General features: G+C 44.9%; 1 protein-coding gene across 1 annotated transcript in view; it reads right to left on the minus strand.

The window, feature by feature from the left end:
- The window catches only part of LOC142586342 (histidine ammonia-lyase-like), a 72,680-nt gene that overhangs the window by 34,277 nt on the left and 12,177 nt on the right, over window positions 1–26,226 (minus strand). Inside the window, exons 4-16 of the mRNA XM_075697595.1 lie at window positions 24,457–24,484; window positions 24,205–24,279; window positions 24,018–24,090; window positions 23,274–23,340; window positions 23,143–23,180; window positions 20,619–20,744; window positions 18,642–18,781; window positions 18,012–18,059; window positions 17,842–17,893; window positions 11,639–11,734; window positions 8,276–8,371; window positions 3,299–3,438; window positions 2,104–2,579 (exon numbers count right to left, since the gene is read on the minus strand). Of these exons, the coding sequence (XP_075553710.1) occupies window positions 2,104–2,579; window positions 3,299–3,438; window positions 8,276–8,371; window positions 11,639–11,734; window positions 17,842–17,893; window positions 18,012–18,059; window positions 18,642–18,781; window positions 20,619–20,744; window positions 23,143–23,180; window positions 23,274–23,340; window positions 24,018–24,090; window positions 24,205–24,279; window positions 24,457–24,484 (1,455 nt within the window). The remainder of the gene's footprint in view (window positions 1–2,103; window positions 2,580–3,298; window positions 3,439–8,275; window positions 8,372–11,638; window positions 11,735–17,841; window positions 17,894–18,011; window positions 18,060–18,641; window positions 18,782–20,618; window positions 20,745–23,142; window positions 23,181–23,273; window positions 23,341–24,017; window positions 24,091–24,204; window positions 24,280–24,456; window positions 24,485–26,226) is intronic.

Raw genomic sequence — 26,226 nt, forward strand, 5'->3', positions numbered from 1 at the left:
TTGTGGCGACACCTAGGGAACTCCAGAGGGCAGTGTGACGACCATCGATGGAAAGCTCCAAACTGGCCCGGATTTCAACCCTTCTACAAGCGAGTTTCGCGCGTCGCCCTTCGCCTCTGCGATGCTCCTGCTATTTATATGCACTCTCTGAACGACCTTCCGACGTTGCGTGCAAACAGCAGCAGCAGCATTGGAAAGGTGGATGAAAAAGGCAAAGAAAGCTTCACTTTTAAAACACACGAATAAGTGATCAAGACGAACGGAAAGAGAAATTCGGTCATAAAGCAACAGCTATATGCGGACACGATAAGTATGAGATAGTGCGAGAGGTGTGGAAGGGATGTTTCCAGACTCACTTTTGGAAACATTTTTTAGTGTAGTGTAGTAGGGTAGGAACCGGGCAAGCCTCCCATTGTAACAGCTAATCTTATTTTCATCTCTATCACGCATGTTACTCTAGAGTTACTTTGCACCTGTAAAAAACACCGGCCGCTCGATACCACATATGCGTACTTCAGGCGTCATCTACAATGTAGCTAAACAAGATGCAATGATCATGATTCATTGTCAATGTCACGACAAGTACAATGTCCTGAACCCTTATCGTTATATGCGTTAAAATGACATCCGATAACTCTGATCACGCAGCCCTCGTCAGCGAACAATTGTCCATTGTATCTTTCGCTTTATGTGCTTTCTCACACAGTGCACACAGCGTCAAAATAGACGACTGTGTCTGCCCTCCACAAACTCTTACTCAGGGCGTCCCCCCAACGCTCTATTCTTTCCTTCTTTCTGTTCATCTTAGCTGTCCGGATACTTCCAGAGTAGCTTGATGCGACTTCCCACCTTAAACATAAAGTTTACGCGCATGGTATTACTTCATGTTGCACCCGCAGCTCACGCAAGCATAATAGAGGTAACTTATTTAGTCTTCTCGACATAGTGCCCAGAGAGAAGTGATGTGCAGAGTGCTGGACCAATTTGACAATCGTCCACTATCAGAACTAGAAGCTTTAGGTCAGTGCTCCCAAAGAACATCCGCGTTGAATGCCTTATACCCCTGACACACGGGCAAAAGTAAGGTCCTTTGCAGTAAACCCCCTTTTGTTACTGTGAAGGACCTTTTACAGAAAGGAGTTGCGCCGATGACACACGGCACCGCACCAAAATAATTTAGGTGGTTACTCAGATGAACGCTGCAAAAAAAAGTTCAAGAATATAGTGCTGCTCGTTAGAGCAGCAAGAGAGAAAACACTTTAAAAAAGCTGCGTATGTAGATTACATTTAGGGATTGTAGAACCTAAAAACATATTTTTTCCATCGTTGATGGCTTATAGCGCGCATATTCGTATATTTTCTTTATGTTTTTGCGTTCTTAGCAGCAACTTACATTGGCCCAAGAGCTATGGACATGTTTTGCTGTGCATGCTGTTTATTATGGTGCTGTCATGGTACTGCCCGCGTTTCTGCCGTCCTTTTTCATGTTTGCGTTGTGATACGAGTGACGTGATGCGAGCGTCTGAGAATACAGCTAGAGTAAATCTTCACTGTTCGACAAATCGCATTACCGCTAAAAATTAAAACATTTTCGCAAGGTAAAAAAAATACTTATGGGGTACCGTAGTTTTGTGACAGGTTTTTTTCTATTGACGAGTTGTTCACGCTGTATGCGACAGTAACGCCCTTTCCGCTCGAAAAGTAGATGCGCGACTAGGACTCGCAAAAACCAGTGCCTGTCCCGACTGTGGCGCGTACTAGTCGACTGAACACGCTGTTCCATGGCCTCAGCAAGTTAAGAGTTAAGAGGTACGATGCCCGTGATTTTCCTTTTCTATTTCTCTTCCGATTTGCAGTGAATCACTACTACTGGCAAATGGGATGAATGGATTTCATATCCAAACGTCCCTAATTAATATGCATATCATCAACCGAATAGCTCAGCCTCGGAATGACCTTTATAAAGGACAATCTTCGCATTATAGAATCCTTAGTTCAGAGCAAAATCGTCTATCCTTATGTCAGCCTGACCTATACACAGGATAGTTGACTTATGTAGTAGCGTATTATTTATGAGTTCACCCTGTTAGATTAGGCACTCACTTAACGAACATGCGGACAAGCTTGTAGACGGCCTCCAGGGGAGCAGTGGTCTTGAGCGGCCGCAGGAACTCAATGGCCTGGCACGCGCACAGCAGCTCGATGGCAATGATGCGTTCCACGTTCTGCACCACCTGGAGCGCCTTGCGCGCCGCGAAACCACCCATGGACACGTGGTCCTCGGTGCCAGCGCTCGTGGGCACCGAGTCGACTGAGGCGGGGTGGCAAAGCACCTTGTTCTCGGAGACCAGCGCGGCCGCCGTGCAGTGGGCGATCATGAAGCCCGAGTTGAGCCCGCCGTCCGCGACCAGGAAGGCCGGCAGCTCGCTGTACGCTGGGTTGATGAGCCGCTCGGTGCGCCGCTCGCTCATGCTGCCCAGCTCGTGCACGCCAATGGCCAGGTAGTCCAGCGCCTTGGCCGGGTACTCGCCATGAAAGTTGCCGCCGGAGATGATCTCTCCTCGCTCGCAGAACACCAGCTGACAGCGCGCAGTTCAGGATCGATATTGTAGCGTGACCGCTTTGCCGCAGCCGCCCCAGTCAAGCCTTTACTGTAAATTCGCATTAGTGTATGCCAAGCGCACATGGTGTTTTTGGCTGGGACGGTTGCGCTAGAGCAGGGGTCTCAGACACGCAGGCCGCATTCGGCCGCCTGCCGAGCTTTTGCGCGCATCCCGCGGGGCCCTCATCCGCATTACCTCGCAACATATCTGCATTGGTTGTGCAGCCCACCCGATGCTTCATACGAGTGCTTGAGGACCCTGCTATAGAGGAGTCGGCAGCGATTCAACCTTTCGGCATACCGTTTTCAATCCTCACCACCTCAGCGAATCCTCGCCTCTCCGTTCCCCTCCCATGTCATCTTCATCCACTATTTTCTTTAAGATACAACTACCATGCAGTGTTAGAACTTGCTTGGTGCGGTCGATTTCGATGGGCGAGTGATGGAGAAGGTTCTGACGTCTATGGCTTCGTGTTCCGGTGCAGCATATTTCGTTCACCCTCTCTTTTACGCCCTTCTTTCTTGCATCCGCCGCCCCGAACCCCTACTCCTCGTCATTTCCATGATGCCTCCTGACAAGAGTGCAGAAATATTGAGATAATGTTTTTCTGTTTCTAACTCATGTATTGAAAACAGCAAGCAGACTATCTAGACCCAGTTTACCCGCCACTAAGCGAGCAAGGTGCAAGAGGATACGGGGTTGTCCGTGGCGCTGTTCATTTCAGTAGTGATGATGCCACGGACAAAGTCGATGGTGTCATGAACAATGCCATGTACCTGCGGACAACACCGCAGCGTGTAGGCATCCTGCACACGATGACAGAACCGGTGGCTCTCTGCAAGGCAACCACACAGGCCAGTGTACTAAGCCCGTTCACGCGTATGACACGATCGCTGCAGCGTGTAGCGCCATTAATTAAATCAAGGGCAGGTGTGGGTTTGGCGGAAGGGGGGAGGTTAAAAGGACAGGAATGAAAGCAATGCAGCAGCAAGTAGCAGGAAAGGGATGGGTTACTGAGATTGCAGCGCTTAAGCGATTTTATTTGCGCGGATATAAAGTGTACCAAAACAGCAAGAACTATTTTAAAGTGAATCTTAATTTTTATTTGCTTCTTCCCCCTACTTTGTGGGTGCTGTCTTACCTAGTTGACCAGCTAGGACCACTGGGTATGTGCTACCGGGTAAGTTCCCGAATTGACAACTCGGGCACAGCGTATGTGGCACTCATGTGTATATATTTGCCCGTGCAGAACAAGAGGCAGGAAGTAAAGAAGTCGGTAATCGAAAATTGAAGTCGGCTACAGAAGCAGCCGAGAGTAAGGAAGTGAACAAAATGGGACCAGAGAATGTATTGAGCTTGGAGCGTTGACCTACAGAGAAGTGAAAAAGTCGGCTACAGAGAAGCGAAGTATGAAGAAAGAAATGAACAAAATGGGGTTAAAGCTGCATTGAGCGAGGATCGTTGAGAAACAGAACAAACAGAGAATTGAAGACATCGGCAATAGAAAATTCAAGTCGGCTATATACAGAGAACTTCGTAAAATTCCATTCCATTTGTGCCATGTTGTACAAATATTTCCGTCATTAGCCTTACGTCTGTACAAGATTTGCTTTAACATTTGCAAAAACATCATATAGAGCTTCGCCTAACGCCGATTCCCACATAAGCGTGGTATCCGCCGGATTTTCTGCCTGTTCGGTTGTTTTGGCTCAGCGCAAGAAGACATGACACAGGAGACGAAACACAGCGCAGTTTTATGTCAGCATTATGTGTGCTTCGCCTCTTATGTCTCCTTGCGATGCTTAATCATGTACTGTTACCGACTATCAAAACTGATGAAGAATGCTTTCGCTGCGCCAGCAAACATTTCGGCAATTAATTTTATATAGTTAATTTTATTGCAGAAACTCCGCCACTCTGCGTGGGTTTCAACTGTCACGGGGCAGTGTAGCAGACACTCTGTAGCAGCGATGACAATGCAAAGCTATAGGACGTATACCTTGCTTCTATCTATCTACATTCTGAGGGTCTGCAGTGCTATCAAAAGCCCGCGATAGGGCCCGACAACACTTGCGGTTACGCGCGAAGCGTCCTTCGAAGGGGCCCAGCAACACTTTCACCACACTTTTTTGGTGCAACAGGGAACTTTGTTGCTCTAATGGTAACTTCTTTGTTTCGACCCTTTCAAATACCCGCTATCTTTGTTGCTTCGGCGACATTATGGGTGATTAATGCGTATTGGCCAAATTCCTTTAGATCTCACGATTAATCAGTGCCTGCTCGCGAACAGAAGCCAATTCCAGTGCGCACAGTGCTGAAGAAAGAACACACTGTAGAACAAAGGCGACCCACAGCAATAACGGCCGTGCTTGGATGAGCACCTGAACACGAGAGATCGAGGGCGCCCTCGTGAAAACCCTGCAGCATTGCGAATGCTACGAAACATGCTGTGGCAATCAGCAGAATGTGCAGTGAATGTCGCCGCGGATCGTTAAGAAGAAGCTTTAGGTCGGACCCAACTCCGATGCCGCTGGGCCGATTTTAATGAAATATGCCGCATTAGAGAGAGAGTTGAATTCTAGTGACTGTAGGGCGCGACGCTTAAATTCCCTTTAAATGTTTAAAGGGGAATTTTCGAAAACAGGAAAGTTTGAAAACGATAGAAGCACGTAGGGGCCCTATAACGTAAAACTATTCCAATATGTTTCTATTCCAATCTCCTGACGTCAAATTTGCGTAACCACCAACGCAAGCACCGGGCGGTCACCCGCAGGGTTGTCTGAACAGACCAATCAAACGCTCTCCTCGTTCGTAGGAGGTCACTTTTGTTTGCTTGAAAACCGAATAATATTGCCTACACTGAGCGGCTTGTCGTATCTAATTGGCTGACAAGAGGCGAGGAGAAGGCTCAAGTGGAGAGGGATTCGATGGGGCCGAACCACTGCACTGAAAGTCGATAACCGGATGAAGAGGTTGGTGCCGGCGTCTACAATTGGTCGGCTTTCCCTTACTTAGCTTGTAGTGGCTGGTCGAAAATCGCGGCGGCATGCAACGGAAGCTCAAGAATGACGCTAAAACGGACCCTCAGCAAAGAATAGTTGGCAGAATGAGGGGGTAAACGTGCCGAAAGGGCTCGAAAACGTTACACGGCAACGCAAGAAGTTTTATTATACGCAAATACACCCATGCGCTCCGGCAGGTGCGAGTAGCCAGCGTCTGAGCGATCTGCGGCAGCCATCTTATATTCCTTTCGGAACGGGGCAGCCTGCGGCTATTCCGAAGCAAATTCAGTTTTGTTCGGCATATTAATGCATCTTTATCGCGTACACGTCACTATGACGCGTTGAGTTCTTGCGGTTTTGTGACGTCGCGTGACAGGTAGGTGAAGTGGGTGCAGCCCAAAAACTTTTTACCAATAGCCGTGGGCTAATGGCGAAAAGGGGTCGAATCAGAAATAACTCTTTTTCTTTTTTCTGTCAAATCATGCATAATCAGTGTGTACACATCATATCAGATGGATGCGGTTTTCGTGACGTCGCGTGACAGACAGGTGAAGTGGGGGTGGTCGAAAAAAGTTTTTGACCAGTCGTGGAGGGCTGATAGCAGAATTGGAATAGAAAATTTTGGAATAGTTTTACGTTATAGCGCCCCAGTTTACAAATTCGTAGCCTTGCACCAAGAGCAGATATTGCAGTTCTGTCAATTGAATCCGTTAGACCATCCAAAGCGGACAAGCGTATTGTATAAAATTATATCTTACGTGAATTTGTTACATTGTTTACAAGGGCTTTGCAAGCAAAAGTCCTATTCACATATTATTTGTCTACTTGAGAGCCATTTATTGTCTGCTTTAGATGTACTACTATTATGTTCAATTTACACAATCGTGATATCGTTTTTTTATTCTGGAGCCGCAGAGTTGTAAACTTGATGGCTTCGTTTTCTGTAAATTTGCGATTTTCAACACTTTTTAATAAAAAATTGACGACCTAAATCGGAAGTTTGCTACCAACAGCCACAAGATTTTAACCTTTTCTTTTATATGCAACGGACCTCATCAAAGTTGGTGCAATGGTTGCCAAGAACGATTTCTCATTTGCCATGTATTTAGAACCCCCGAGCTAAAGCGTAACTGTGGATGTCCAACTCACTTTTCATTACACTTTAATATCACTATTCGCGGTTTGTTTGAAATTCATTCATTCAAACAACTTTATTCAGTGCCCTGCGATTTGGTGGGGTGGGCCTGGACCCCGCCTAGGTTTCGGCCAAGGGTTGTTGACCCTTGGCGGCTTCCTCGGCTCGCTGGACGGCCCAGAGCTGGTGCTGAATGTTGTGATATTATTCCAATATCGGCGAGCAGAGGACGTGGCTGCTGTTGTGTACGTTTACTACTATTCGTTAGCGCGAAATCTTTGTTACGTTTCAGCGCGTCCAGCCTTAGCTTCTACAAAGGTGCGGATTTTAGCAAAAATGCGGCGACGAAAGCGACCTGCGAAGCAGAAAGGAAAATGGCGAAATGTCTTTTCCGTGTCGCTTCGAAAAAGGCGAACAAGACAGCGAAAATGCAGCACGGCCACCTATCACTAAAATGAGCGTTGTCCTCGATGTGGGGAACCGCGGCTTCGACGCAGTTAAAGGAAACCAGGAGAAAGTTCCAACCTTTCGCTCTTCGCCGCTATGATTGCACAAAGCGCGGCATTTATTTAATTTTTATTTTCTTCTTCTTTCTTTTTTTTTTGCGAGATGAATTTTCTGAAGCATTTCCCCTTCATGCTAAGCGTATTTTGTTTGACCTGCCGCGGTGGCTCAATGGCTACGGCGTCCTGCAGCACGAGGTTGTGGGCGCGATTTTCGGCCGCGTTCAAATATGGGAGGCGGGGGGGAGGGACGCAAGAACGCCCGTGTATACGTGTACCCACACGGAGTGCAGGTTAGAGAACCCCAGGTGGTCGAAGTTAATACAGAGTCCCCACTACGATGTCTCTCATGTCATAACACATTTGTTGTTCGTTAGAAACTTAAAGCGCCCCTTTAGATTTGACTGAGACCGCACGGCACTTATTCTTGAGCAAACGAAACGTCTGTCCGATTCTGTCTTTGTGTAATCTACATGCTGTGTCGAAGACATGCATGAGTCGCGGCGAATAGAAGCATGACAGACACCGATACTTTCAAAGCAGCTGAGCTGAAACTTCTGAATTCTTGTGGCTATCGACGAGCAAATGCCACTACTACGCGGTATCCCTGTACGCCGTTCCAAGAATAGTTGTAGAGTCGACGGCACAAAATGCATGTCATATGTACTGTGGTACGACGTATGAATTCACTGACTCAATAACGTGAAACGGTAGGCCAGCCTCTCGTATGACTCTGTCTTAAGAGCAGTCTATAAGGCGAAAAAATCGCTCCATTTATGCAGGGAATATCGAAGAGGATGAGAGGAGCGGTTACTGCCCGGTTGTATCTCCTCTTCGATTCACCATCTTTTCCCCTGGTTGGTGTGAGGTCACGTGTTGAAAACAGCGCAGAGACGAGAGGATGGCATCACTCGACTTGAAAGCAATCTAGCATATGCCTTAGCGGGAACCATCGCACCGTAAACGGCTTCTGCTAGCATGCTAAATTGCCCAAACAAAATGCGTTTGCAAAGCTTGCAGTTATGTTCTCACCGGCAATTTCCGAGGGAAAAGTGTCGGAGTGGAGAAGGGCGCGCAGCCTCTTGGCGACGAGGCCTTGGCCCCAATGTGGCCGAATCTTCTGGATGTCTGCAAGGGAAGGAAGTTTGCTCTATTAGGTAAACAAGAGAAGGAGCAATAGACTGCTAGGCTCGAAAAAGGCTCCTAATTCTGTTGGTGTGCGGCCACATAAGTCATAGTCTGAAGTTGATGTAACATCACATCACATGCCACATCCATGTAACAATTAAAAGTGCCAAGTGGAAGTAAATATCATGTTATATGTACAAAAGGTGCACAAATTAACTACAACTATGAAGAAACAATTACGAGAATCAAATGAGCAGAGAAACAGCGTTAAATGTAAAAAATGTGTATTATACAATTTGAACAATTAGGACGTGGGAAACAACATAAAATATTCACATAATATTGCAGTCAGAACATACAATTTCAACAATTGTACCCATAGTAAACAGCTGCTGAAGAAGACATCATCCATGTTATATGTCATGTTCTATCACATACGCAGTGTTGACATATTTTTCTGGTGCATTCGCTAAACTGAGACAAGAAAATCGCTGAATTTCCGCTAAATTTTGCTTCAATGTTGTTCAAATTATCGCTAGGACTGTCGAGTAAATTTGAAATAATGTAGGCGTTTTGGAAAACTATAATATATGTTAACGTGGCATAAATCTTCTACCGAAGCGTTTCACATTTGTCTAGTGTTCGTGCACGTGAGGAGTAAACAGTACATTTAGTGTTAGGATGTACAGGGTTTTTAATTTACTGCTGTAGCTACATAACAACGGATGAGACAAGTTTAAATTTCACTTTTACCTTCATATTGCAGGGCTACACATCCGGGACTATTAAAAAACACTGATAACCTCAAACCTCATTTTCTACGACGAACATTAAGGCACTTGAACCACTATATTCCTTCGAATTTTGTACTTCTCGGCGTCATGAAAGGAGAACAGTATTCTTTGGCACGCGCTTGGTTGTATGTTGTTAACACGGCGATGACAACTGTGTGATCTTTATGTTAGTCAACGGCTGGTCTGGAGCGCACGTCTATACTGTTCCAGACGACACACACACGCTCTAGACCGGCCATGGTGGGTCTACCCTTCCTCCCCTTGATCCACCTGGAAGCATTGTGTAGTATTGATTTGTCCGAAAGCCGTGAGAAACGTGAGCAGCGTGTTCAGATTCACGTGAACGAGCCCACCCACTCCAATATTTAAGCTTTTCTACAGACGATTTGTCCGATTATGCACCTGCTGCGTCATAAATCTCACCATACACTTTATTGCAATAACTTTTGATACTGTCAATGCTTGCCAACGTTCATCAATCACACGCACTTAGTGAAACTGCAGAACATGCAGCGTTGAGACCCATTAAAATCGGTTTTGTAAAAAAAATAAGAAAGAAAACATGCATTTTTCGTTAGAAAAAAAATTGTGTTGTGAAAGCCACCGAGCTTTACATGAAGCACAAGCACGGCGTGAGCACCACATATGTGCAAAAAAAAAACATTGTTGCATCACAGTCCTAGAGACCACGGGCCGTACAGCCACTTCTGACCACTTTATTGCAGTTGTTAAATAATAACATGCGTCCTAGAATGTCGTTGTAAAGTAACTTCCCTATACTCGCGACAACTTCCTGTGGCTATGAAGGGAAAGCTACGCGCGCGTGGCTGCTGCACATGTGTTACAGCGCCAAGTAGACCGGCAGCACTTGACAGTGCTTTTGGTGAATGACGCTGAATCCACGCAACTTCCACGTGAGACGGTTTCGCGTCTGCCTAGACGGGGAATGGAAAAGCCGCAAAATAAGTAAACCTTTACACTCAGTGGTGTGTTTATGTTTTCTCTTCCCAGCCTAAACTAACGTGGATTACAAAACGTGGGACTTTTTTCAGAAGCGCTCTCACTTGTGCGCGCTTTGCCTTCGTAGCTTTCCCTTGATAGCCACAGAAAGTTATCCGCAAGCATAACTTATATGTCGCTAAAATGATGCCAGTTGTTGTGTCATGTCGATAAAAAATCAGTGGTCGCTAAACAGAAAAATTTGTTGCGAAACAGACAAGAAAGTCGCTAATCCTAGCTGCAAAGTCGCCAAAATGACAACACTGTAGGTGCATTCTAACGATTCTTCGGGCAATTTAGTTCAATCAGTTAAATTTATGCGATTTAATTGGAATTTTATAGCTTAAATTCTGTCTGCCATAAGTTCAGAAGTGGAAGTGTTGATATTCGAACTCGGGTAACATTTTAGTGCCAGGAGGAAAGAAGAGGGACGTGGACACCACAAGCGCATCGTGCATTTACGTCACCCTCTTGTCTACTGGCGCTAAAATATTATCCAGGCCGGGATAACGTTGAATTATTCCACTTTGTTTTCCAATCTATCACGAAGTGCTAATGGCGGATTTGGAATAAAGACAGATTGGAATAGTTTTACGTTATCCCGGCCCAAATGCAATAAGCTGTCCTTGTTTTTTTTTAATTGTTGCAGTTTCTTTGCGTGGACAATAGCGAGATTTTGACTCGGATGATTTTACTCCACATTGTTAGTTATTATATGTTGCATTAACTTATAACCGTATATCCGGCTGGCATTGAGCATTATGTGTTTAATGAATAGATTATACGTTCTTAAATCTTGTGACCTACCTCTAGAGTTCTCGAAATGTCTCAGGACTCTTTTTTTACAGGGCTATCAGCTGTCCATAATTTTGTCAATATGTTGTAACCCACACAAGCAAGCAACATATAAGTCGTGAATAAAATAGCGGATAATATAGATCTTTTTTGTTAGCCAAAGTGGAATCAGATCGCTGATTTTATCGAAACATCCCGTAATTTTGCTTAGTTCATCAGACAATTTCTCCTCGTGTGTTTTCCAGGACAGACCACCTCTAAACCAGACCTCGAAATACTTGTAAATCTCTACCTAGCTGTTCTGTTTGCGCACCTCTGAATCATATATTGTTAGGTTAAAACCCATCGGCTTGTTAATTGGCGCAAATAATATTTAGTTTTATGGAAAGTTAACTGTAACTTGTTCGTAGTTAACCAAAACGGGCACAATATAAACGCACTTGAACCTTCAGTGCATCATCTACAATGTGACTTGTTAAGCACAGGTGCGAAGCTGGTGCTCTAGTGCTACCTGCAACCTTAGTGGGCGTAGCTGTCCCGCCTATGTTTGTCGTCAGCGCTTGACTGATCGCATACACTTGAACAGTTACGAAATACTTGACGACTCGCGGGTGTTTTTCTTGGAGGTAATCGCGCAACGTGTACTTGTACAAATGTTTCAAGCCGAGGTAAAGCTTACCGCTCTCAAATGCTCGGGTGGTTCCTTTGAGGACTTCCAACGTGAGCGCCGCCACCACGTCCGCTTGCTGGCTCAATATGATGGAGCGCTGCACGGCTGTAAGTGCGGAAGGACCAACAGGAGACAAATGACTACGATTTGGTCAAGACCCGGTAAAACTTTGGTCATTTTAGGCAGGGAACTTGAGTGTAATTGTGTAACACTGAATGTTGTATTCTACCGAATCAAATACTAGCGGCTTGAAATGCTGCAGAGTGCCCTAGGAAAGGCAGCTGGCGTGTGTTGCTGCGTAGCGCTTGCCGCCACACAGTGACTGCCACAGTTGCGGTAGCTATCTTTTTTAAAGACACAACTATATATCACTTGCAGCGCATAACAACGGGACAGAGACACAAACGTATAGTCGCGTCAGATGTGAGCCGCAACATGGTGCCCGCTGTCGAAGGGGTTCCAAGACTGCACGGCGGTGCCGTCATGCAAAATATGGTTTAATAACTACCAGTAATTGGAATGGTGTTTTGTTCTCCAATTACTGATAGTTATTAAACAAATTTTTGCATGCCGTCATGCTGACGGCCCTTTCGTGGCGCTGTTGCGGGAGAGATACAAGGACAACCGAGTATAAATCGTATGGGAAGACCTTAAATGCAAATAACTAATGGAAATTCACCGAGGACTTGTTGTTCACGCTATATGCCAATGGCATACAAATAAGACTGGAAAACAGTGAATTAGGTTTTGATTTCGATTTATCCTGCATCCGTAATGTGCAAAGGGTGCAACAGAGGGTCACTGGGCTGATGCGGACGACATAGTGGTACCAGCGGATAATGAAAGGGATTCACAGTGCATTGCGAATACGTGCAGCAATGAAGTGACGTATCCAGGCCTTAATTTTCGCACAGAGGAATCAAGAATTATCACGTTAAAAAAAGACAAGTAACGACGTAGTACCAATTCAACAACAAGTCATACCCACAGTCAAGCAATATAAATACCTGGTGATATGCATAAACGAAGAAAAAACCTACTCAAACATCCATCAAGATAATCTGAGGACGAAGCTGAACTGGAAAGCAGCAATAGTGAAACACACAACAGTGTGGGGCTATAATAATAAATATAAGGTGGTGCAAGGAATTTAGAAAGTAGTAATGGTGCCAGCGCTAACGTTCGCAGATGCAATTCTGGGCTTAAAATCAGAGATCTTGTCGGAGTTGGAAGTTAACCAAAGGTCGCTGGGCGGATTGACCACAAACGAGACCGAGACCACAAATTAGTCAGTGCAGGGTGACATGGGTTGGACCTCTTTTGAAGTCGGATAAGCGCAGAGCAAAATTATAGTTTTGAAGAAAGACTCGGGAGCATGGATGCAGAGAAATGGGCGGCTAAAGTGCACAAATATCTGCACCGAAAAAATGTAAATACGGAATGGAGGAAGAGCTAGGTCAAGAAAGTTGGCAGCCAAGTACAGGATAATTGAAAGTGTAAATACACAACCCGGAGTCATTGAAAAGAAAGTGGCAGAAACAGAGACGGTAAATTAGATGGAAAGGGTGGAAACGAAAAAGATCATGGCTATTAACAAATACGGCAAGAAAGAAATCAGGAAGGAAAGTCTGTACGATAACACATAGTGCAGTGCCTTGATATATGAGGCCCGAGCTGGCTCCTCGAGCACCAAAACATAAAAATATTCGCCAGAAGATGAGTCATGTGTCTGCTGCAGCAAAAGTTCGGAAGCGACTCAGCACATCGTAATGGAATGTCAAGATATTCACACAGCAAGGCCCATAGGACCCGTCCAGAAGGCGCATGGGAGTCAAAGCAGATGGCATTATTGATTGGTCAGCAGTCGAGATAAGCAAGGGGCGTTTAGACTAGTGGTGGCAAAAAAGCGTGGAACAGATTGATAGAACCGAAGTTGTTACAGGAATAGGTAGCTGTACAATATGAAGATACAGGTTTTAGTGAAGAGAGAAAAGCTCAAAAGAAGATGGGCAAAATTCTAGACTGCGATATATGTATACTAAAACCTGGTTAGCTCAATCAGACTGGGTGACTGTTTGTCACTGCCCCGTCGCAAGGGAGTTGCCAATAATAATAATAATAATAATAATAATAATAATAATAATAATAATAATAATAATAATAATAATAATAATAGGGTAGAGTGCCTCAATGCGTTCCTCCTACCTTGCTCCAGAGCTGGAGAGGAGAGCGTCGGGGTACCCTAGTCTTGGGGCCCCTTCGACCACGGGCGCCGTGTAGCAGGTCACATTGAACGCCACTGTACATATAGGAGTGACTGGCGACTGAGTCTTTGAAGATGGACCTTTTATACAACAAAGCAAAACTTTCCTATTCCCATTATAATGCTGTGTAATGATGTTTATTTTTCTTCCTTTCCCAGAGAGACACACGATTGTGTCGGCAGCCATTCGGTGGGTCTCTCTTGAAAAGAAGTTAAATACCTTTCCTCAGCATCGTAATAGGTGATAGCGTGGTGGGTGTCTGATGAGTTATCGTAATAAGTGATAAGAAAGCTTGGTCGTAACGGTTGATACAGGAGTCATTGTATCTAAGGCCGATCTTCGAATAAATATTCAGTCGCCAGCCAGTAGTCACGGTATGCACGTTTGTGTCTCTGTCCCGTTCTCGTGCGGTGCAATATATACATCATGAACCAACTAGCCCGACAGTGCGTTCTTGCGAACAAGCACACAAGGCTATTTAACCTTTTTGTATCTGATTTTCCGCAAGTGAGAGAGCTTGATATCTAATTATTGTATGTCAAAATATAAGCCGCTTTAGAGTCACGCACTAAGGAATTCAGAGTGCTGAACCGAAATATATAAGGGTTCGGTTCGGGTTCGGGTTCACGCTTCTCAATTCGGTTCAAGTTCAGCTCTGGAGCGATAATAGTAATGGTTAGAACCGGTTTGGCGTCATCACGAGCCGGTTCATTGAGGTTCAAACGCGTTCGAAGAAAATAAGAAAAGAAAAGTCGCGTGCCTCCGGTTAAAAAACGTAAATTGCCCTCTTAGAGAAACATACAAGCACCTTGCGTACTAAATATGCAAGATTGCTGCAGATCGTTTTATTTTGCGCGGGCATTAACTTGAAGAAAAAAAATCACGAAAATGATGCGCATGTATAGTTGCATCTAGGGGTTGGAATTTGTACATTCAGTAGGCGTCGTGCCTCTTTCATTGGATTCTCAAAGTTGCCCATGCTCGTTGTCCACTCTGTACAAAATACAGTAAGATACCTAATCTATTGTTAATTAACCGTGTATTATATATTCATATTGTTTTAATGAAAGAAGGCACCTAGTTCTAAGAGAACATGTAACATAGTAAAACGGACTGCTGGGCTAGTTGGAATACGTTGATAGCTAAAAACCGAGCACGAGAATAAGACAGCACGAGGGAGGTGACTGGACAGGTGCTCGACTCACAACTATATGTAGTACACTCCGTAAGTGTTGTGCGGGATGCACCTCTGATGGTGAGTAGGAGAGGGCGTTGTATGGAGGTGGATTTGGAAGTGACTAACTGAGAGGCCGGAAATGTTGGCCACCAAACGGGTGGGGCAGATGATATAAAAGGAGCATGTCAACTGGGGATACACAGTAGTGCATTTTGAAAACTGTGAGTGAACGGGAGCAAATAATTTCTGCTTTCGTCCGGATGTAGTCTGGATGCTCAATGAGTTTGTCATTTGAAGGTGATGTCATTTAAACACACGGTGGGGTTGCGAATTGGTGTGGCTATCGGGAATGTATCTAGGCAACATGACTTTCCTGTGCTGATGGTGACTTTTGCACGACGTGCCCAACCGGAGATAATATTGAGGGCCTCGCGTGCCCTTGCTCCTAGATCCGAGCGGTTGGTCGCAGAAATGACAACCACCGGCCATGTCGTCGGCGTATGCCTGTGCTGACAGTCGGAGATTTAAAAGCTTACAGACAATAATAGGGGACTTCCAATTTAAAGTGTGGCTGACGCCTCGCCGGTGCTAGAGCGGTAAATGACAGCTCGGTGTTCAGGAAAACTGGTAAAGGTCTTTAGGGTAGTTATAGAATCTGATCAAGGGTAATGCGATGAGATGTTGAAACGCTATATTGAAAGCGCCTTTGAAATCGACATATGACTAAAACGTGTGGCTTTTTATCTTTAATTTGACAGAGTGTTTTACTGAGCGTGTATAAGGTGAAGGGCGCACTCCTCCCGTGCATGCGTAAAACTAGAATATTTAGTATAAAATAAATTATTAGATTACAGGAAATAATGTTGACGGTTGGATATAGGTCGTCCTAAATTTTTGCCAAAAATGGGATTCATCGCAATAGCTCGGTATGATAAGACTGTATTTGGCGCTCGGTTAGATGTTGCAATAAAAATAATGTGAGCTTTCCGCCAACAAATAGGGAAGTGCGTTAGTTTTAAACAAATTATGAAAACAAAAAATGTCGAGTCTTTCGAAAAACAGTTTTTAACATCGGAAGAGCGAATCCCTGCCCTAAGGGCGAATACCTGTTACCTAAGGTTATAGCATGTTCAATTTCTCGAATGGTGAAAGGCACGTCGTAAGTCAGATTGTGGCAAGGTGTACGCATCAGTTGTCGAAGCCGAGGTGATAATCATCGTCAGTGGAGATGTTATGTATAGAAATTTAAGTGTTTAACAACTCATCGGATTGTAAAACACTAGTTGTGTAATTATACCGTCCGGAATCGGAAGCGTTGATACCGAATGAGATTTGAAATGGGAGGCCTAATATTCTTCCCTTTGTTAAAGATGCGCAAAGAAGTTTGAAAGAGGACGTTCTAGCAAAACCAATGCGCATTTTATAGGTGGCAAAAACGCTGTACTATTGTTAGTTGTAGAAGTCCAAGTCGGCTTTCTGTTGTTTTTAGAAATCGCTTACGCGTTGCCCAGATGCGTCTACGTTTAAGCGTGAAATCTGACGTCAACCAGGAGTTGCTCCCGCCTGGTAGCGAACAACTGGTCGTAAATGAGCTTTACGTAAGCGTTTGAAAATTATATGGTATTAATAATCGCGAATTCTAGAGCTTCTGTTGATTGAAGAGGAAATTGTTGAACCAATTGAAGACAATTTGGTAGTGATTCCAGAATGTCTTGTGTTCCAACTTTTGTTCTCGTTCAGGCTTTTTTTTTTTGACCGGAAAAGGATAACTTAATGTTTTGACGGCCAGAGTTTCGGAATCGCTAACCAGTCGTAGCCGTAGGAGGCGAGAGGAAGAGATGCTAACGTGCCATCAATCCAGCTGTAAGCGCCATGCCATTGAAATTCAGGTTGAGATCGAGGGTCATTGAGTACTGCGAGATCACTGGCGGACGCGAATTGTGATAACAATGCGCCGCGCGTATCTCCGGCAACCGGGCCCCAAAGCGAGTGATTCGCATTGAAGTCGTCGGCAATGATTACGAATTAGTGCGTGATGTGAGTGATGAAAAATTTAGTTTAATTGAGCGATGGTGCGAGTGGAGAATGAAGCGGTGCATAAACCACGATGATTGCAAATGTAATACCGGGAGCAGGGCAGTTCGCTGCAACTACTAATTTCGAGGTGTGAATATATAAATATGTCGTGCGCCTTAGTGTGTGCTAATAGGCTTAGACAGTACGTGCAGACAATGCGTACAGTTGAGTGACCTGTGGCGAGTCATATGACTGTTCCCAAGGTAACTGACGCGAGAGACGTCGCCGGCTCAGCGGCCTGCATAGTCATAGAGATTCCGCAAGAACGACTCTGGCCTGTAGCTGTGGTCGAACCGGTCCGGAATGGTTTCTCCAAAACGTTCTGGCTCGGATTCGGCTCCAAGGTGACGGAAACCATGTCGGTTCGGTTCAGTTTCGGTTCGGCTGAGAATAACGATTCAACGCCGATTTTCGGTTCAGTTCCGGTTCGGTTCCACACCTTATTAAGGATGGCTCATTGATGAAAACATCCGAGTACGGTACATAGCGTTCTTGTCCTTCTTTGTATGACCTGCGTTCCGTGCGATTCTTACTTTTTTTTCGCCATTTAGTATAACGTGCAATGTATTTTGTATTGTAAAGCCGCGCTCGGAAATAATTGAGTGATACACATAACGGTATCGTCTAGTAATGATTTAATTGTGAGATGCCATACCTCGCAAAGTGAAAAGTGTTATCGCAAAGTGTTATCTTACCTTCAGCACCAATGGATGTAATTAGCTGTGTTCCATTCAGGAGACAAAGACCCTGCGCAACGCATGTCGACATCTTTAGCTTTCATAATATCCAGACCATCTTATTAATATAAGAATATCATCATCATCATCACCATAACTCCAACCCTCATGAAAATAGTCACACGTACCTCCTTCGGTTTTAGTGTAATCGGCTTTAGCTTGTGCGATTCTAGTACCTGCAATAAAAAATGGGGATATCGATTATTACTGAACATTGCGAGCAATACAGAACTTTACCAACCTCTCTCAACGTTGCTGTTACACGAAGAAACATTGTCTCATTATTTTGCACATTAGTGCATTTTGCGTTACAGCAAATATAGTTACAATGAAAAGGATGATTGGCCACAACCATACAGCAGGCCCTAGCTAGTAATTTACCCGAAGGGTTGAGACAAGCTACATATCATATATACTTCGATGGAAGTGCGCAGCCATGAGGCAGTCGCATTGAGTGTAACACATGTGCGCTCCTAAAATAAAAAAAAAGTGTTTTTGATGCAATCCTTCTTGGGCGCCGCTGCAGCCGATTGAAATTCTTCAAAGAACGTTGAAACCCATTTTAACCCCCCCTCACCTCACCCGAACCCATTCACACCTCTCCACTGCACCATTGTACGGGTACCATTCAGCGAGCTTTCGCGCCTTTTGACTCTGTGAACGTGTGGCCCACTACGCATGAATATCGCAAGCGCACGGAATCGATAGCCGGGCACGAATAAGAGGGAAAGTGATGCTTGGGAACGCCTTATACTCACGTATTGGGCGTCGCCCCAGCCAGTCTCGGGGCTCCACATCTTGCCCTCGCCGATCAAGCCGAGCGCCAGGTGAGCTAGGGGTGCCAGGTCACCGCTGGCTCCAACGGTGCCTTGCTCCGGCACCCACGAAAGGCAAGACGCTGCAACGCACGTCAACACGACCGTTACAAGCACTTCGCGGTTGGCATTGCAGTTCCAAAGTACACGCGCTGCGGTACATCTATATTATGATTGATGTCGTCGGGTCATGCATGTTAGGGTGTGAGTTCTTCACTCTGAATCCGGCTTAAAAAAAAGATACATAAAAAAGCTGAGTTGATGCTGAATCGGAACTGAAATGCATGTAGTCTTCAACTAAGCACTGTTAGCATCAACGTGTCTAGCATCCATTATCAATTTTAACACCTGTAGGTGTCATAATAGCGCCTAAGACAAAATCGTGGTAGTTGCAAACATAAGACCATTTTACTGTGTCATCGGTTATGAGGTAAGAAGCCGCGTCGTCGTTTCCGCAACGCGCTGGATGGTTACGCTCGGAGGACTACGCTGTGGCGCTGATGTGAGGAAACCAGACTGACGGGCAGGGCTGCGCGCAGGTGTTGGTATGCGGCGGCACTGACGTCAACGCCGAGCAGGGTGTGTCAAACTCGGGTCCTTGTCCAGCTCATTCACTCCTGTCTCAGCTCCAATAGCACAGCGTTTTATGAAGCTGAGACGGTTTCTTCGCATCGGCTTACCGATGCTGAAAAAGCCGAAGCGCGCCCCGCCGTGCTGCTGTGATGGAACGGATGAGGGCGTATCGATGGCGCCGCGCAGCTAACCTAAGCACCTCGCCGAGGCCTGCCCGAGGAGTCCGTCGAGTGAGAATTTTCGTTTTATTGGGTATACGTAGAAGTGTGATTCCTGAGGTACTATGTAATGCATGGGGGAGGGATGGAGGTCGTACAAGAGTCGTCTAAGGCATGTGCTTGATGTGTGGAACCAAAAATTACATTGCTTGACTCAATACCTTTTCTCGAGGTTGCCATAAGGCTGACGCTTTTTATTTATATGCCCGACATGACGTCACTTCTTTTCTGTGCAATGCTTTACCTTAAAATGACAAGTACTAAAATGGTCGTCTGAATAACATCTGAACGGGTCATGTTCGTGACTGCTAAGTGTTTTGTGACCACTTTCCTATTTGAGGCGGGCAGATAAGTTTCTTAGGTGCATGTCGGGTTTTAGGCAGGTCAACGTACTGTGGACTGCATTCTGAACATGATATTTTTTCTTCCTTGCTTTCTTTCTTTCTTTCTCTCTTTCTTTCTTTCTTTAAAGATCCCACACAGGGGTATTACGAAACGGGGGGGGGGGGGGTAATGTAGGTTTAATGTAGCCTGATTCTTAAATGTTCTTTTGCCTCGTTTCGCGCTGTTTAACAAGATGGAACACTAACTAACCCTGTCTGATACCCTGCTGCAATTTTTAATTGTTCCTTCAACCTCATCATTTATAAGTATTTCTTTCTCTGATAACTTTCAAGGGGCAATGACAGAATTTAAGAGGTCATATGTCGCATGCTGGTAACTGTTGAGAAAGCGAAGTTATGCAGTAGCTTGAGCAATTTTGGAAACCGAGCTATTGGCAAAACATTCGCTGAAATGGATCTATTCTTTGGGCTATCTTTCTGAATTTAAAAACGATAACTGCTCAATTTCAGCAACCCTTATGAAACCGTAGACGCAAGTATGCCATCGGCTCCGCGGTATCGTCAGTTTGCTGCATCACTGCGTTCACATGTATTGGCAGAGTCTTGCACGCGTAATTTACGCGTTCTCAACGACCAATATATTCAGGTAGATTCAAACTGTGCACCACACATTAACATCTGATGTGCATTTCATGACTCGTGGGTCACCGGACCCGACGCGGCATGCCCGCGGCTGACTCGTGGACTGTACCAGGTGAGGGGGGAAACAATAAAGATGCAGTCACCGTTAAAAGCTTCCACAAGTTGCTGCAGGCAGTCCAAGGATATGCCGCTGTAGCCCTTGGAGAGGACGTTGATGCGAAGGGCGAGCAGCATGCGCGTCTTTTCCGGAGACAGAGGGTTGCCAACTCCTGATGAAGGAAAAGAAAACTTCGTGTTGCCGCTGCGGCTGGACGCACACGGGCGATGCCAGGTGCCAATCCAGACACGAGGACTGCAAATCGCAGCATCACAGCACGCAACAATCCGTAGGGAGGACTCGTTTTGGATCGTACACACGTGGGGATAGTCGCATCTATAGATATAAGAGCCAAATGTTTGTAATTTCAGGAGAAACTGCCAGCGTCGTTTACCTCAAAATCGATGTTCAAGACACGTTAAAGGCCTGCATTAAATGTTTAAGGGCCGCTACGCTTTTGTAATCGTCGCATACGACGTCGTCCTAGTTGTGATGAGAATACATACCCTGATCATACTCTCTGCATCGGGCGCTATGAGTCAGGGAAGCAGCATAAGCATTCGTATTACAACATGAACAGTTTTCGCCTGCCATTTAGTATGCAGGATTTCCGACGACCGGAGCCGGGCTTTGACATACGCTAAAAAACTTTTCTACGCCATTTTTTATACGTTTTTAAACGAGACGACTGCTTTTTCAGCAAACATATTGCGCTAAATGCATCCCCTTTTCAGTGCCGGCGACCTCGTCTCGCGTGTTTTTGGAAGGCGCACTGACGTTTTCAGCATGTCAGCATGTCAGCATGCCATCAGTTTAGCTGTTGTGGTGAAATCCTGAGCTCATGGCACTAGAACACATGTTAGACCTGCCTCTGTGAATTCACAGGCAGGAGGAGGCTAAACTACCAGTTGATGACAATAAGTCCGCCACGTGCAGACGAGGAGGCTTTCGCCTTTATTATTATTATTATTATTATTATTATTATTATTATTATTATTATTATTATTATTATTATTATTATTATTATTATCATCATCATCATCATCATCATCATCATCATCATCATCATCACTGCCGAGTCCTTGACTCAGGTACAACAGCGAAAAGCCGATGTGAGCTGGTGCAATAGGCTCAGCCTTTCACAATATGAATTCGCTAACTTCGCGCGTGAAAAGGGGCGACGAATTTTTCATTGAAGTGGCGGTTTGAGCTAAAGTGCATTGCTAAGCATACTGAAATAGGGGAAGAAAAAGAGCAAAAAAACACATGGACTAAAAGGTTCGAACAGTGTACGTGGGAACCTTCTAGTACGTGCTTCTTTACTCGCTGTTTCTTTCCCTGTTTGAGTTTTCTGGTCTCTTGTTGTACGAGTATAGTCTGGAAAAGAAAGAAAATTGAGGACAATATGATTATGAAGCAACAACTAGTCTTAGCTACGCTCGGTGCAAGAGAGAGAGCACTACTTGCTGCTAGAAATATTTTCAGCTCCATGCAGTATGACAGTTGATTCTTTATGCTGAAAGTTTTCCATAATTTACGCAGTATGTTAGTCTGTTTCTAATATTAGCCTATATATTAGCGCACTTCGTGCTTACCCTAGCAGTAAGCTCGTTTTTCAGGTGTGCTGGACAACGATTTAAATCTTGGCCATAGTTAGAACTGCGTTGACCGCCTCGCAACTGTCTAGAGGATGACAAAAGGTCAGGTCCATCTAAACCGCCTCACCCTGTAGTATGTAGTCGCATCCTACTGCCCATCCTCATCATCACTCCTCACAGCCATCCTATTCCTCTTCTACCGTCTGGGAAGAGCAGCAAGCTAAGGAGCCTCAGGTTGACCTCTCTACATATCAGCAAATAAATTATCCTCCTCCCTTTCTCTCTCTCTCTCTCTCTCTCTCTCTCTCTCTCCAGATGCGCCAGTCAAGAGCACAGCGCGCGCGTGTTTCCACGTGGTGCGACTACCTCCAGTATTTAATAAATGGCCGTGGCTCATACTGCGATTTGAACTGTGTGAATATATTTTGATCGACCACGGCCGTGCTGATGCATGAGAACTCGTTCGGCGCAAACATCTCGCCAGCTCTGGTGCCGAGCATCGGAGGGAAACGTTGTGGGTGCTCGAGGCTCGGCGATTGCGTGCGTGCGTGCCTTTGAAATTTCGGGGTGCACCCAACGCGTCATGCGAGAATATGGAGCTGGACTGCGATGGTATAGTAAAAAAGAGAGTAAAAGAAATTACACAAGTAAGCGTTTTTTCATTCATGTTCATTGACTTCTTTCTTTTTTTTTTCTTCTTTTTTTTATCTTGAGTCCAGTGTCTTCAGCGTAAACGTGAACGTGCGTTAAAGTATTTGACTATTCGCAGCTAAATTTCATCATTATAAGGCGAGTTTGAAAAAAACAGTGCAGCCAAGTAACGCAGCACAAGTGGGATTTCAAAATGTTTAATAAAGCGGTATATCTCAACTGCTATTAATGTGTTCTAATAAAGCTGTGAGCCTGCCTGTCCTTGACTCAGAATAATAGTGAAGCCACTTAAACTGGAATAAAGAGTTTCGATGACCTTACCTGCCGCATGCGACCGAACTAGATTTTCTTGCAGCTCCCTAGAGTGGACGAAACGAAATTGCTTGTAAGAATTTTTTATTGTGGCTCACACCTTAAGGGGCAAAGAAAACGCAATCGTGTCTCCTACTTACTTGAGCTTGTCGTCGGGAATAACTACTCGGGCAAATTTGCCAAAGCCCGTATTTATGCCGTATGCCACTGAAAAAAAAAGAAAATTAATACCTTGAGTTTTCTGACATACACTGTTTATGCATCATGGCTTGTTCTCGCAAAATTTCGATAAACTGACGTTTTCTCAAAGCATCAAGGGCAACTTAACCGCCCCCCCTTCTCTCTCTTTTTTTAACAATTATTAATGTTACGACTTCTTAATTTTCGGGTTTAAACAGGCGTCGCGCGATACTCATGCATGAATGTGCACACTGCATGAGATGGAGAAAAAATATTGCACGAACTCCAGCGTTTGAAGACATTCTCTGCAACACAGTGAATCAATCTCCATGTGCTGCTACGCAATATCACAGTTTTATCGCTTCTGTACCAGCTGCGCTTGGATAATACGAAAGGCTTATTTTCCTCTGCATAAAACGTAATACCGAGCGGTGACTAAATGTTTTTTTTTCTTTTTTAACAATCGCATTTGGTAAACCATGAGAAGCAAACTCTTTATAACCAATGATGTACATTTCTTCTGCAAGTACGCGCCATTTACGACTTTCCGCAAGCAATTCTTGTGTATTAGTAAAAATGCGCATACTATATGAGGCACGCGGCGCTATATTAAAGTCTAAAAAACGTGGTCAGTAATTTATTTACCGCAAATGGTGTCATTTGTCGCGCACCGCACACAATATGGCACCAACCATTGAGCATACCTTTATTTTCCTTCAGAATTGCCTCCAGCATTTCTCTGGCCATTCTGACTCTTTCGATAGAGTCGCTGCTCAGCTGCGAGTTAAAAATGATGGCAAAATTAAAAAGAAGGGAAAACGACACCGTCATCTTATAAATGTACTGCGCTTCCAAGTCCACACGAATGCAAAGAAGCACATATGTACGCACCTGAATTTTGTAATTCCCCTTGCCTAGCTCGAGGAGGACATCTGGAGTAAGATTGTTCCCGTCTATAGTTACAATCTAAAAAAGATACAAGAGGGACGCAATTTATAGAAGGTGTTAATCACAGGCACACTCAGACAGCATGGCGCTAAAATATGCACGAATTAATCCATGCGAACTTCGCTTTTTTTGCTTGTTCGCAGTTGTATACAATTGAGGAAATTGTCAGAAACTCATTTAAAATGGATCGCATACCTGTGTGGGTGGCTTGAACTTTCCTGGGCTGCGGGTGTTTGTGAAGGAATTTTAGCAGCAGTCGTCCATACGCACCGTTTAATACTTATTTATAGTATGTCTCAGCAAATGTTTAATATCGCAAGAATAATATGCACTACCTAAATACAACCTTGCTCAAAAAAGTTTTCGGACTGAGCTCGAAAATAAAACACTGTTTATTCAATTTTGAAACCAATGACTCTCGCTCTTGTCGAAGTAGTCCCGTCGGCTATCTACACATAGCTGCCACCGTTTCTGGAGGTCATGGGAGGGAACAAAGAAAGCTTCATCCGGGATGCTCTTCAGCACATTACGCAGAGCAATTGGGATTGCTGCAATATCCTCATGACGCTCCCCTCTCAGCGGCAGTTTCACATGGGGGGAAACAAACAAATCACACGGCGACAGGTTTGGTGAATATGAGGGGTTGTGTTTATAGCAGGAATATAGGCGTCTGGCCTGATATTCCCGCGTTGACTCAGCTGTGTGGAACATCTCATGTAGTGCAACAATAGCAAATGTCCAGATGAAGACTGATCAGGATGGCGGCTCCAAATCGCTTCTCGCAAAAGTTTTACCACGTTCGTCTATTTTTTGTCCTTCAAGCAGGTAATCGTGGTGCATCAAGCCTCTAGCGTCAAAAATACGATCAACATTGTCCTTCTTTTCAGTGATTGTCGCTTCACAGAGGGACGTAAACCGTGATATCGACGGCGCTTTGTCGCTTCCTTTGAGGGTCATACTGGGAGCACGAACTTTATTCTCCGGCAGTGTTGCTTAACACATATGTGGGATCACTTCTGGCCGTTTCCAAAAGTCCAGCAGCACAGGTTTGCCTGGTTTCTTTCTGTTTGTCTGTCAGTGTGTGGGGGACAATTTAGTATTCAGTTTCCGTTTCCCTAAATCGTTGCGTAAGATCTGGTGATACACATGCCTGTTAAATTTCCGCTCTTTTGATATCATACGCGCAGTAAACGGCAATTTTCATTCAGTATAACTGGCTCACGCGTTTCATATATAACGTGGTGCGTGAGCGCTGCCACTCTTTCCTATGATTAAAAAAGTAATACCAACCGAAAGCCAAAAACATATGACAAAAACGTGATGTTGGCGCCGACTTTGGGATCGTCTCGCACCGAATCTATTCCCTCCTGAAACCTTGGGTTCTATTCAAAGGCTTCTCGATTATGCTTGGTCCCTATATACTTGCTGAATCATGTTCCATGTCTCAATGGAGGTTTTCCCTGGCCTAACCCGGAACTTAATGTTAACTCTGCTCCGATTTTGTATCCACACGTCACTCGTGTAGCGTCCAACTAAATGAGCCAACAAGTCAGATAATGGGTTGTCAAACACAGTTCTGCCGCCTGCTGAGTTTACATGGAAACCATTCCAACGCTATGTCTGTCTACTCTGAGCACATAGGGATTCAACAACACCCATTTCTTGAGTTTGAATATCATTAAAAAGAATCACTCCTGGAACATTTCTGACAAAATGTACATATAAATGCATTCACGGCACAGAGAATTAGCCAAACGTGTCGGAGATTTTAGAGCGCCGAACCGTCATGTGCGCAACGCTGCTTAACGGCTTGAAATGCCGCCAAATTAAGTTCACTATATGTTGCACTCGCTCGATAGTCAAGCGTAATTCGCTTATTCATTGATTTAATGCGGATCGTGATTTATCACTGAAGGAAAAAAGACACCTGCAGCTACAACGTACCCGGAAGAGCGCCAGTTGTAA

This window comes from Dermacentor variabilis, chromosome 1 (assembly GCF_050947875.1).
Source record: "Dermacentor variabilis isolate Ectoservices chromosome 1, ASM5094787v1, whole genome shotgun sequence".
NCBI classification, from domain to species: Eukaryota; Metazoa; Arthropoda; class Arachnida; order Ixodida; family Ixodidae; genus Dermacentor; species Dermacentor variabilis.